The sequence below is a fragment of the Copidosoma floridanum genome, unplaced genomic scaffold (assembly GCF_036245765.1).
Source record: "Copidosoma floridanum isolate Cflo_tuat_1 unplaced genomic scaffold, Cflo_Japanese_pri ptg000009l, whole genome shotgun sequence".
Classification (NCBI taxonomy): Eukaryota; Metazoa; Arthropoda; class Insecta; order Hymenoptera; family Encyrtidae; genus Copidosoma; species Copidosoma floridanum.
Window position 1 is genome coordinate 8,509,737 of NW_028321886.1, and position 11,688 is coordinate 8,521,424.

Below are 11,688 nucleotides of genomic sequence, written 5' to 3' on the forward strand. Positions count from 1 at the left end.
ATTTAATAAATTTTTTAATAGTTCATTTAATTTTTTGAAATACTTACATTTATATTAAAAATGAATCTATACACATTTAATACATTTTATATAATATGTAAAATGTTAAGTCTACATTAAACTATATAAAACAACACCGATGTATGATTTAAAAATGTATGCCCAATCAGCAAGTAAATAATATCACATTAATCAGAATCTGAATCTTGTTTCCGGAATTGTTGACGAGGTAAATGCTCTTCTAGTTCTAGCACATGTTCAATAGGTTTTGGCTTCCCATCTTCTCCTATACGACATGGCTGAATCACTCCATCCCTTGAATAATATTTTTTAATTTGCTTATGCGATTTAAAATTAGCGTATTCAAGTTAAATATACCTTTGTAATTGATCTACAAGGTGTACTAATTTTATTGCCTCATATTCTTTTTGCTCCTCGGTCATTCCATCTAAAGGATTTTTCTTTGGACTTTCGTAACAACCTGTCACTGGATTGACTCTAAAAAATTAAATCAACCTTTTTAATTGGACTTATTTCATAAAATTACATGTATTTTTTTTTTCTCTTACTGGTGTTTCACTTTTTCATATTCTTCAGTTTGACTATCCTCAGATTCAGATGAATAATCAACTTTAGCATGTTCTGGTCCCATCAGACCTTTTGTTGCAAACATTCCAGCTGCATTTCCATATCCCGTATACTTAATCATTCTACCAACTAGAAAGTTGAGTATAATAGTAATTTTCTTTCTACGTTTCAAGTAATTTATTATTCTGAAATTTTCTTATACCCTTTTCTTTACATAGAACGAATAAAAATTCCGCAACAAGATTTTTTATTTCTGTTACAGGGCTGGTAAGTAATTGACACAGTTTATTTCTTAAAGTTGATCCCTCTTCAGGACGTTTCGTGACATCTTTTAATGGTGGAAGAATCTGTTTGACAAGAAAATTAAATCGTACCATTTATACTTATTAAAATAATCCTTACCACCTAGAACTACAATAAATAAAGTAAAATCGATGAAAATAGTTTAACGTGTCTAATGTTTGGAAAATGCTTAACATGAATCTAAAGCTTTAATTACTCTATCACCTCAAAATGTTTGTCTTTGTCAGCACTGGACTTAGCTTAATTAAATACACTTTCACAGTTTCGGTATTTTTTTTATTTAAAAAAAATTTTTGAGGTAGTAATTCAGCTTTTTCGAAATTTTAACAGTTTCAGAACAGCTACCCAAATACGTTTTCAAGTTGATATGGATTTTACTTTTTGTGCGGTTCTATGCTATTAATTTATAAATGATTTTACCCTCATTCTCATATACTTTCGGATTACTTTTTCTGATCGACACATTCTAATAAATGCAGTAAGTATAGGAGATAAATTTTCAATAACATTAGTTTTGTATTCCAATTTGTAATTTAAAAATGTGATTAATACATATAATGCCGTAACATCCATGTCTTCATATTTTATAATATCTTTTTGGTTATTGGAGAATGGTGTGATCAAATTAGAATAGCAGTCTGCTGGAATCACAGTTAATAAATTTATATTTTGGCTGAAATTGAATTAAGATAAATAAGTTTTAGAGCTTATTCATTATTGAAGCATTAGAGTTTCATAAATTTACTGATGACTAATTACCTAACTAAACTTTCCTTGTGTTTTTCATTGTCCTTCAAGATTAATGTTCTCATTGTAAATATTAAATTTTTATATCTTTCTAATTTTTCAGGAGACGGGTCTTTTGGTTGAATCATCAAATTAAACAACGTCTTTAAAATTTCAATAGCTAATGTTGCGTTGTTATCCTTAACAATCACAATATGAGATATATCAACCTTGCCTTACAAAACATTGTTTAGACGCTTAAAAATTCAAACAATGCTTACTTTTATTTCGATTTCTTCTTCACATAAATTCTGTGAAACATGTTCTAACATTTGTATCAATAAAACATCTCCATTTAATTCACTGCTGACAATATTTCTTGTCGATGCATTTAAAGCAGTAATTAAAAATATTATTCTTACGTCAAATAATTTAAGATCATGTTCTGTGTTGTGGTCATATTTACTAATACGATCCACAACACATTTTAAACAATTCGTTTCTGTTATAAGGTTTTGCATTTTCGAACTATTAAACAAAATGTTGCATAGTAGCTTCTGAGCTTCACAAGTAACTTTAAAGGAAACAAATTTTAAAATGTGGAAAATGATATAAATGAAATAATGTACAGAAAAAAATTATTTCTTATACAAACCTGAGCTGACCATGTATAAATCTTGTTTAGTATCAAGACCCGCGTATTTCAAGATGACAATTAGATTTTCTTTTGTTAGAATGTCGTTCAAGTTTGTACTATCACGACTAAAACATTTCAAAACGTTTCTTTTATGGATGAAAAGATGACGTAAAATTTTGTGACGAGAAAAACTTCTCATGTCTTACCTTAAAATTCGTAGGACAGCAAGACATTTTTCATAGACAATTGCTTGATCTTTGTTTTTTAGATGTAGAAATATAGCTTTCCAAATTTCATTGCGAAAATTTTCTCTATCCAAAAATTCAAACTTGGTAACACTAGCATACTGAAAAGAAAATATGTGTATCGTTGATCACGATAACTGATAAATATTTAAAACAAAACTTACATTACTTAACATAGAAAAAAACTTACATTATTTACAAACGTATCTAATGCCTGACAGAATTCTTGGTTATTTTCTGATTTTAACTTGAGAAACAGGTCTTCCATGTTATATGTTTAAAATAGTTCCGTTGTTTTTCTCTTTCCAAATTTACTATCGCCAAAAAACTCTTTCCCACGTAACAATAGACTTTATCAGTGTAATTCGTTGTTAGAGACATATGATTCATTCACCTCAAAGTTCGGCACTTTTACTTTTACTTCACTTATTTGACAGCTCCGATTCTCCGAACTCTCTAGCGTTGTTTTACTTACCAAGTGATTGAAGTGATGTATATGAATGTATCACGCACATAATCTATGACTGAAGAACTAAAGCGCCGCGCAACGGCGCGTCAGTTTTAGCGTGAAAACTTTATTATAATTATAGTCATTATAAGTTACTACTGTAATAATAACGTAATAAGGAATATATGATAAAAACCGCTTAATAATTATGTTCATGTAATAAAAAATAAATAAATTTTTTTTTCAAACAATTATTTACATAATATTAGGTATACACTTAACGCTGCCGTTTTGCGGCGCTTCGGTTCTTCAGTTCTTCAGTCATAGACTATGTGCGTGATACAGATACACTTGGTAAAACAACGCTGCTCTCTTTTTACTGAGCTTTCTTTTTCTCTTTTATCATGGCAGGTAAGTGTAACGTACAATAGTAGAGGGTCTTTTTTATACTTAGTTTCAAAATCTCTGTTGAGTCAGTCAAGTTTCTACCACTCTACCATGCACTGTTAGTTTTGTTTGCAGGTTGCAGGTTACAGGTTAGTGTGGTTACAGGTACTCGGAGTACTGAAAAAAGCCTCAAGTCAGCGCCACCCAAAAAGCGCGCAAATTAAAATAGAATTCCAATAACCCCAGAAGGAAACAGTAGAACCCTGAAAAATAATCAGTTGATTATTAATTGAAACACATACAAATATATTGCTATTTTTATGTCAAAAAACTAGTTGTAACTTAATGAGTTGACGTCAAGCACAAGTAAATTTTTACCTTTAAGTACTTGACGAGATAACTTTTGTACAGTTGTAATTCAATAAGAAGCTAAAAAAATCAGCCACAAAATTTTCAGCAAAACCACAGCATTTTCTCCTTCTGGCGCTAAGTATATATAGGCATGATGTTAGGGCACCCTTACGTGTTGTCTCTCATCTCTTTTTTTATAGACATGTCATCAAACTAGTATGTCGACTGAGAGAGAGAGAGAGAGATAAAAAAATCAAAAAGACTCGGTCAACTGGAATGAGCACTTTGAGCAGTCTATATTTCTTATATGCTATGGTTTGACCATGGGTTCGTTTGTGTGTGCACTCTGTGCTAGAATTGAAGATGAAGACTGCACCAGTGCGTGTCTCTGCATAGTGCGTGTTGTGTGCACACGCCACACGCCAGCGGCGAAGTAGAGCTAGTTGAGTTTGAGTACAATTGATAGACCCGGGGGGGTTGCCGCTGCCGTTGCCTCTGTTGTATATATTTTTCGCGAGTCGTTTGGCCTACGCCAACATATAAAATACGACTAACTCAATAATCTCGATAGCAAATAATACAGTTTGCCCTGCATCACCGATATCACGATATCGTAATCGTCAGCCACGATGATCGTCACGTTGAAGAATCTCCAGCAGCAGACGTTTACCATCGAGATCGAATCCTCGCAGACGGTGAGTCAGCGCTTTCAAAGATAGCCGCGCAGGATAACCTTTACATCCATTTTCACCTGACATCGCCTTTTGTGCTACATTATTAATTCTTATGTATTCTCGCGTCCGGGTCTTTCATATTGCTCACCCTCTCTTTTTAGGTTAAAGAGCTCAAGGATAAGATCGAGACGCAAAAGGGTTTCCCTGCTCTCTACCAGAAGCTCATCTACGCCGGTAAGTTGCTCTCTGTGTGAGCTTTATACTTGCATGACCCTCTACAAGATTAAACTTGAACCTGTAGGTATACTTTGTATACTCTCAATGCTTATCGCGGCTGATACTAAGCTCAATTCGTCTTTCCATAAATCGTATATTTAAAATTACAATTTTTTTAAGCTTGTGTAATACCTACTCAGAAAATAAAGCATGGATTTTACATTGACTACTAGTATTTTAATAACTAACGTATTTATGAAATAAACTCCTAACAAAGGCTTGAGTACGTACTTTTTAAAATTAAAGTGTACTGATCATCAGTGTATTTTTAAATGTCTGTTCTTTTCACGACTTTCACAAGCTATTTTTGTACCGCTGAGATGAAAAAAAAAAAAAAAATACGCTTGTTCAGTGCTATCATTAGGTTAGAAATTCGGTGTTGAATGATAAAAAAAAACACATCGTCATGCATATTTAACTGCTTGTTTTCTTCGTAGGAAAAATATTAGTCGATGAACAGCCTCTAAGCGAGTACAACATTGATGAAAAAAAATTCATTGTTGTCATGGTATCAAAGCCCAAGGCTACATCTGAAGCAAGTTCTAGCGTAGATAAAAGTGCCGAATCTGAGAGCAAGGACAAAGAACCTAAAAGTTCGCCTGAAGTAGCTACCACCACACCAACAACAACACCTTCAACCCCCACAGTAGCAGCAGCAGTTAGGTGAGTTTCGGGCTTGAAGTGTTAATTATGTTTTTACTTATCATTAGTAAAGGATTAATGATGCATTTATGATGTTGTTTTAGTACACCACCTTCAACACCAGCAACTCAAACCAGCGCACCAACTAGGCCCACAGAAAGCAGCTTGTCAACGGATACCGCTACCACTGGTGGATTTGCCCAAGCAGAAAGTGTCTTGTTGGTTGGAGAAGAATACAATGACATGGTGAAAAGAATCATGGATATAGGGTAAACAAAACTTTCCATGTACATTAGTTTTTAGTCCTGTAAAACATGTAATAAATAATTTTTCTTATATTACTTAGGTATGGAAGAGAGCAAGTGGAACAGGCCTTGAGGGAAAGCCACAATAATCCAGACAGAGCGGTCGAATATTTATTAGGAGGTAGTCCTCCAACAAGTTCACAAGATGAGGACCAAGATCCTTTGGCTTTTTTGCGTTTACAACCACAATTTCATAATATGAGACGAGTTATTCAGCAGAACCCTCAATTGCTAAATCCTGTTCTTCAACAAATTGGATCAACAAATCCTGCACTTTTGCAACTCATATCACAAAACCAAGAAGTTTTTGTTAGAATGCTTAATGAGCCTAGTAAATATTTTTTATAAATATTTTTGGCACTCTGGCTGCGAAGCTCATCTTTTCTGCCATATGTAACGGGTGCAAAGCATTCGCACAACGAGTGTGCAAACTTTTTCGCACTCGGTGTGTTGAAAAAATCGAGTGTTTTCCACCAGCTATGCAAGGCAGTGTGAAATTTGAAGTTTGTGCCCCTCATGTCAAAAAATATCGTATACCGCACAAGTGTAAAATGCTGCTCACCCTCGTGTGACCGTAATCCTCGCTTTGCTCAACTTTGACAATAGTCACACATGGGCGAGAATCACCTGCTTAACGCTCTAATATCATAATTAACCCTTTATATCAATTTTAGGATCTATATCATCATTACTCTTTAGCTGTATGATTTTTCATCATACTTAATAAATACATTCATAAATGGTGTTCTCCAATTTTAGGTGAAACGACTGGCGGTAGCAGTTCAGTTCCTGCATCAGCTGCTTCTGAACTATCTCAAGGAGGACTGCTTGGTAGTGGTGGGGGTCTAAGTTTAGCTGGATCACCTGAAGTTATGCAAATCACACCACAAGACAAAGAGGCTATAGAAAGACTAAAGTCCATTGGGTTCCCAGAAGATCTTGTTGTTCAAGCCTACTTTGCTTGTGAGAAGAATGAAAATCTTGCCATTGAGTTTATGCTGCAAACTGAAAAAGAGTAAAGCACGCGTTTAGCACGAACCGTGGGTGGGGTGCTACATTATAAAATGGAGTGATATATTGTTATTATCGGTCCGAACATTTTACTCCTTTATCATACATTCATCGGTAAAGAACAACTTTATTATATAAAAAAGAAAAAGAAAAAAAAGAGTAAAAAATAAATAAACCTTTTATTTGAAGTACTAATCGTTTTAATTGAAAATGGGAATCATTTTATTGGCGTTAGAAAGATGAGTTTGACTGTAACAGTCTTTCTTTGCTTTTTATCAAAAGTTATTGTTACAAAAAAAAAAAAAAATTTAGCTTAATGGAAATAATATATTATCAGATGAAATTGAAGTAAATTCGATAAGAGTCACTGGGAATGCAAGATTATATTAGTACATTTCGTGGATAACGTTGCGCATGTGTCAGTTTTTATATAATATAAATTAATGGCATACTTGTTCTTGTGTTCAAATAACGTGTGACTCAACGTAATAGTGTATCTGTACATACAAATATATATATATATATCTTGCATTTTCGTGGATTTTATCTACACCTTTCTATGGTATTGTAAAATACAAATTTCAAGATACGAGCGTGCATAAATGTTGCGTTAAAAATAAAGCAGCTGCATACTTATGTAAGGCTATGCGACCGTAAATGCGCTTTGTAATATTTACTATGTCGGAATGGAACATTTCACTGATTTAACTACTATTTAAAAGTAGTTATTTTTCTAATGCTCTGCTTTTAAGTAAATATATCAATTAAGTTAACTGAATGACTAATTTTTTATTTAATGAAATTAATTTTGCCTTACATTTGATAACTCTTTAAAGGAAAGTTCCGTTTTCATATTAACCCATTTGAAAAGAACAAAACTTGGGATGGTTGTACTAACGTCTTATTAATATTTAAAAAAACGATATAGGCTGCATTACCATACTTTTGTACAAATAGCCAGTAAGATTTTACCAACCAGGTGTAGTATACATCTATAAACTATTAACTGGGAATGTTAAGGAGCTTTTTTAAAAAATATGGTGTATGGAAAATAAAAGGACAAAAGAATAACAGATACGGTTAACTATAATAAAGTGCATTCTCACAATAATATGATAATACTGAAAATGCTCTTAAAAAAAAAAAGTTATCAACCAACTAAATGTTAATAATTAATAACTAGAAAAAGTATAAAAACAAGGATTATACTCACTGTTTTTAAAATATTGTAAAAAAAAAAACATGAATTTTTATTTTTAATGAAATAAACGAAGTGATTTTTTTTTCCGTTTTAACGCACACAATTCTTATTTGTTGAATGTACTTGCATTGCTAACATTTGATAATGTTAAGTTTATACATGACTTTTAGTTTATACATCACAACGGTATCTACAGTACTAGTTGATGCAAATTGTTGGTGATAAAAGGAGTAGCATCGATAATCTTGTACTTTCAAACAGTATATGAGAAAAATTTAACAAAAAAAAATACAAATTTTTAAAAGTTTAAAATCTTGAATTCATTCATGAATAGTGACTACCTTTATTTGTATGATTCGTAATATGAGAAAAATAAACCATTGTTTTACTATATTGGCTTATTGATACAATCGGCACTTGCCACATCAAATAAAACAATTCAAATGGATTTCTTTTTGATGCACCGTTAATTAGCATTTCAGCAGCACTACTCAAATGACCAAAGTCATAACACTTTCAACACAGCATTAATAGAATAATATGTATACTTGCGGGAATAATTGCATTATTGCAGTTGTCAGTTGAGGAAAGTTGTCTGACGCATTCTGCAACATACATGTATACGCTGATCCTTGACATTGGGATCAAATAGTCCGATATGAGGATTTCAGGTGTAATTGCTCGATATAGTACCTATAATCACTAATATTTTGCAATCTCCTCTCAATCTTTTACAATATTTATCGCGTGCGTGCAAGCAAGCAGACGCGAGTACAAGGCAACATATGTATATATTATAGATATATACCCTCTATCCCTTCTCCCTTCCCTCCTTTCCTACTTCCACATCCACACCACACGTGACATGATTCTCTATTTTGGAGCACAGCTTAAAAATAATATAAACTGTTCCTAAATAAGATTTCGGATAGGATGTAATGTCAGAGCTTAAAAGGTACACATTACACGTGTGCATGCATTATTAGAGAATAAGAAGAGGTGTGAACAATAACGGGAGTAATCTTTCAGAGAGAACAGAACAGTTCAGAAATGGCTTCGCGCATCGTAGCTAGTGCGACAGTTCGAGCTGTCAAGGGGAGAAAAATTCTGCCATCCCGGGCAGCTTTGGTTTTAGTACGTTTTTCATCTCTGTCGATCATTTTTAGTATAAATGTTTTGTTGATCAATGCTTGCACAATTTACTTGCTTTTTTTTTTTTTTTTTTTTTTTCTTCATGACTGCTCGAAAAGTATAACCTATTTTTAAAAGTTGTCAAAGTGTTGCAAGAGCTTTCATTTATCTAGTCTTACAATGAACTACGATTTACAAATTAATATTTGTATTTTCAGACGCCGAATGCAATCAATAAAATCAAAGAAATTCTGCACGATAAACCAGAATATGTGAGAACAATTATAAATTGATACATGTATACTATTTAGTGGGACTCTTTTTTTATTTTGTTTTATTGCAGATTGGATTAAAAGTTGGTGTGAGGCAAAGAGGATGCAATGGCTTAAGTTATACATTGGATTATGCTACAGAGAAAAGCAAACTGGATGAAGAAGTTATTCAAGATGGTGTTTGTGTGATAATTGACACAAAGGCCCAGTTGTCATTACTTGGAACTGAAATGGATTACATTGAAAACAAATTAAGCTCTGAATTTGTGTTCAACAATCCCAATATTAAGGGTACATGTGGGTGTGGAGAAAGTTTTAGTGTTTAATAGTAGAAAATATAGATTAAAACTTGCATACATTTATCAGCTTGGTGTATGTACCTATCAAGATTGATAATCTTTAGTGGTATTCATCCAAGACTTTTCGTTTTGTTTCTCTTTTTTCGTGATCTGCAGAAAAAATTGTTTTGCATAACTTATTGTACAAAATGTAAGTCAGACAGTCAAATATATATGAAATTACTCGTGAAATCTCGCAAGTATTCGAATACTTTTAATGTAAATGTATAATTATGAATGTATAAATTGTACATAGTTGCTTAATCAATACAAAAGTTAAATAATATACTTATAGAGTTCATTTCATTATCACGTGCAAGACTTGATTCTTTAATATGTATATATATATATATATATAAACACTGCGTGAGACAAAAGACATTGGTAAGTATTTCGCAATTCGTCGGCCCGCATCAATAAGTCTTTTGGAGTGTCCCAAAACCACAGTTTATGCCTGTAAAACTTGTGTAAAGACTTCCAGTACTCACTTGCTCTGCAATCTTCTCGGCTAGCATTTAAATCTCTGATCACTACTAGCTTCACAGTTTTTGGTCTTCAAGGGGTACTTAATGGTTACCGTATCATCTGAAAGTGATAAACGAATCGGTGCCCTATTCTGTTCCGAGGTGTAATGCGTACGTATACCATACCGTCCAAACAGTAAGAAGCAACGGTACATCTCGATGCCTCGACATACTTACTTATTTATTTCCGAGTATACCATATATAAAAACATGGCAAACCGTCATAAATAAGTGACTCAACGTCAATTAACGTCATAACATTGTCTTATTGTAAATTTACTCACACAGGCAAGTTTGGCCAAACCTTTCACGGCGGATGATTTTTTAATCAAGAATTTCTATGTAATAAGTAGATTGTTGGAAAACACTAGACGTATGTGGTTTTTTTTTTTCTTTCCAATTTTTTACAAACACAAGAAACGATTGAGATATACGGTATGTGAATAAATTGTTATGAGTCAATTAATTTTCAATAGTAAATAACACATAAATCATTATACTCACCGAGGAGGAAAAATAAAGAACTTTTTGATCCCTTCTTTCGGGCTATTTAAGTACAACTGATTTTTCGTGCCTATATTCAAAGGAATATGACTCTCTCTCGCAACGTGTAACCGCAAATTTTCACCCGCAGGTACGAAATAAAAATATTCATGTAAATCAGTCCGAATTGACTTGTCCGCAAAAAGTTTGATCGTACTTGTAACACAATACGAAATTCAAATGCCTGAAATTAAGATATAGGTAAGGAGTAAGTACAGTCATTTTGAGTTAGTGACGATGCAACAATTGTTATTTTGTTAGTCTTGTTTGCTGTGAAACGTAGTCACCGCATTCAAATTTCGCGGGTTACGACAATCGACACAAAATGATACATGCGCGCGCAGCTACCGTAGAGGGGCGGGTGGTGTGTGGATGTGGCTTCCCCTGGAGAGGGGAGAGAGAAGAAAGCAAAGAAGTGTATATACACACAAATGCACATGTGTATACGCATAAACATATATAAAGTTGAGCAACGGAGCATCGGGCTTCGCGCATTCACGGCGGCGTTAGTAGCGCTCGCCTGGCGGCGCGTGGGGCAGGCGACGATGGCCAGCGACACTCGGGAGGCAGGGAGGGCAAGCGAGCGGAGGTACTGCTCAGTGTCGCCATTGCAGCTGTCCCGTGCAGACACGAGCGCGCCGTGCAGCTGCTACTACTGGCACGAAGACGATCAACAACACCTTGCGCTGCTTGTGCCGCTGCAAAGTAGATACAGAGAGTCGTACCAAGGGAGTAGTGACAGAAAGGGAAGGAGAATACAGCACCGCCGTCGCTGCTGCCCGCTTGTCGCGCACTGCCGCTGCGCACAGCACACGAACGGAGAGACACGACCTATTACTACCACGACGGACAACTCTCCTATCTACCCACAACCCCATATATCTATACATTTTGCCAGCATTGTTGTTATTGTCACTACTACCATTACCATACGTATAATAACCCTACTACTGAGACTGAGGGACAGACGGACGGCCCGCGGAGCCGTGTCTGCCTCGCGACCGAGCTGCATATTTCGCCATTTGGCCCCCCACGAGAGAGCCAACACGAGCCCGACACCTACGAGGACGTGGTGGAGGAGGAGGA

The 11,688-nt window shown here is 34.5% G+C and overlaps 3 protein-coding genes across 6 annotated transcripts; 2 read left to right on the top strand and 1 right to left on the bottom strand.

Annotated features, from left to right (window-relative positions):
- Positions 1–25: 25 nt before the first annotated feature.
- ric8a (ric8 guanine nucleotide exchange factor A) lies at positions 26–3,435 on the bottom strand. 2 transcript variants are annotated; one of them, XM_089589305.1, is made up of 11 exons: positions 3,398–3,435; positions 2,690–2,969; positions 2,461–2,600; positions 2,273–2,379; positions 1,899–2,191; positions 1,651–1,817; positions 1,312–1,564; positions 791–935; positions 570–717; positions 379–498; positions 26–315 (listed from the first exon to the last, which is right to left on the bottom strand). In XM_089589305.1, the coding sequence occupies exons 2-11, from the start codon at positions 2,765–2,767 to the stop codon at positions 189–191; spliced, it is 1,578 nt and encodes a 525-aa protein (XP_089445431.1). In that variant the 5' UTR covers positions 2,768–2,969; positions 3,398–3,435; the 3' UTR covers positions 26–188. The 2 variants fall into 2 exon arrangements, with proteins under 2 accessions (XP_089445431.1, XP_014217342.2); XM_014361856.2 differs by lacking the exon at positions 3,398–3,435 and having other exon boundaries at positions 2,690–2,989.
- A 481-nt stretch (positions 3,436–3,916) lies between these two features.
- Positions 3,917–6,781, top strand: Rad23 (UV excision repair protein Rad23). Of its 2 annotated transcripts, none has more exons than XM_014361819.2 (6): positions 3,917–4,380; positions 4,521–4,593; positions 5,073–5,298; positions 5,382–5,546; positions 5,624–5,703; positions 6,342–6,781. In XM_014361819.2, the coding sequence occupies exons 1-6, from the start codon at positions 4,315–4,317 to the stop codon at positions 6,599–6,601; spliced, it is 870 nt and encodes a 289-aa protein (XP_014217305.2). In that variant the 5' UTR covers positions 3,917–4,314; the 3' UTR covers positions 6,602–6,781. The 2 variants fall into 2 exon arrangements, with proteins under 2 accessions (XP_014217305.2, XP_014217304.2); XM_014361818.2 differs by having other exon boundaries at positions 3,919–4,380; positions 5,624–5,913.
- Positions 6,782–8,679: 1,898 nt separating this feature from the next.
- MagR (Iron-sulfur cluster assembly 1 homolog MagR) lies at positions 8,680–9,823 on the top strand. Of its 2 annotated transcripts, none has more exons than XM_089589569.1 (3): positions 8,680–8,928; positions 9,144–9,202; positions 9,253–9,823. In XM_089589569.1, exons 1-3 carry the CDS (start codon positions 8,845–8,847, stop codon positions 9,521–9,523), a joined length of 414 nt encoding a protein of 137 aa, XP_089445695.1. In that variant the 5' UTR covers positions 8,680–8,844; the 3' UTR covers positions 9,524–9,823. The 2 variants fall into 2 exon arrangements, with proteins under 2 accessions (XP_089445695.1, XP_089445696.1); XM_089589570.1 differs by having other exon boundaries at positions 8,683–8,928; positions 9,144–9,197; positions 9,269–9,823.
- The last annotated feature ends 1,865 nt before the right edge of the window (positions 9,824–11,688 follow it).

Bases quoted from the DNA above. Each gene is read 5' to 3' on its own strand.
- MagR (XM_089589569.1), top strand. From the start codon at position 8,845: ATGGCTTCGCGCATCGTAGCTAGTGCGACAGTTCGAGCTGTCAAGGGG. The intron at 8,929-9,143 runs GTACGTTTTTCA...TTGTATTTTCAG, and splicing joins CCCGGGCAGCTTTGGTTTTA to ACGCCGAATGCAATCAATAA. The intron at 9,203-9,252 runs AACAATTATAAA...ACTCTTTTTTTA, and splicing joins GATAAACCAGAATATGTGAG to TTTTGTTTTATTGCAGATTG.
- Rad23 (XM_014361818.2), top strand. From the start codon at position 4,315: ATGATCGTCACGTTGAAGAATCTCCAGCAGCAGACGTTTACCATCGAG. The intron at 5,547-5,623 runs GTAAACAAAACT...TATATTACTTAG, and splicing joins AAAAGAATCATGGATATAGG to GTATGGAAGAGAGCAAGTGG. The intron at 5,914-6,341 runs GTAAATATTTTT...CTCCAATTTTAG, and splicing joins TAGAATGCTTAATGAGCCTA to GTGAAACGACTGGCGGTAGC.
- ric8a (XM_089589305.1), bottom strand. From the start codon at position 2,767: ATGGAAGACCTGTTTCTCAAGTTAAAATCAGAAAATAACCAAGAATTC. The intron at 718-790 runs GTATAAGAAAAT...TCAACTTTCTAG, and splicing joins CGTTCTATGTAAAGAAAAGG to TTGGTAGAATGATTAAGTAT. The intron at 499-569 runs GTAAGAGAAAAA...TTAATTTTTTAG, and splicing joins TATGAAAAAGTGAAACACCA to AGTCAATCCAGTGACAGGTT.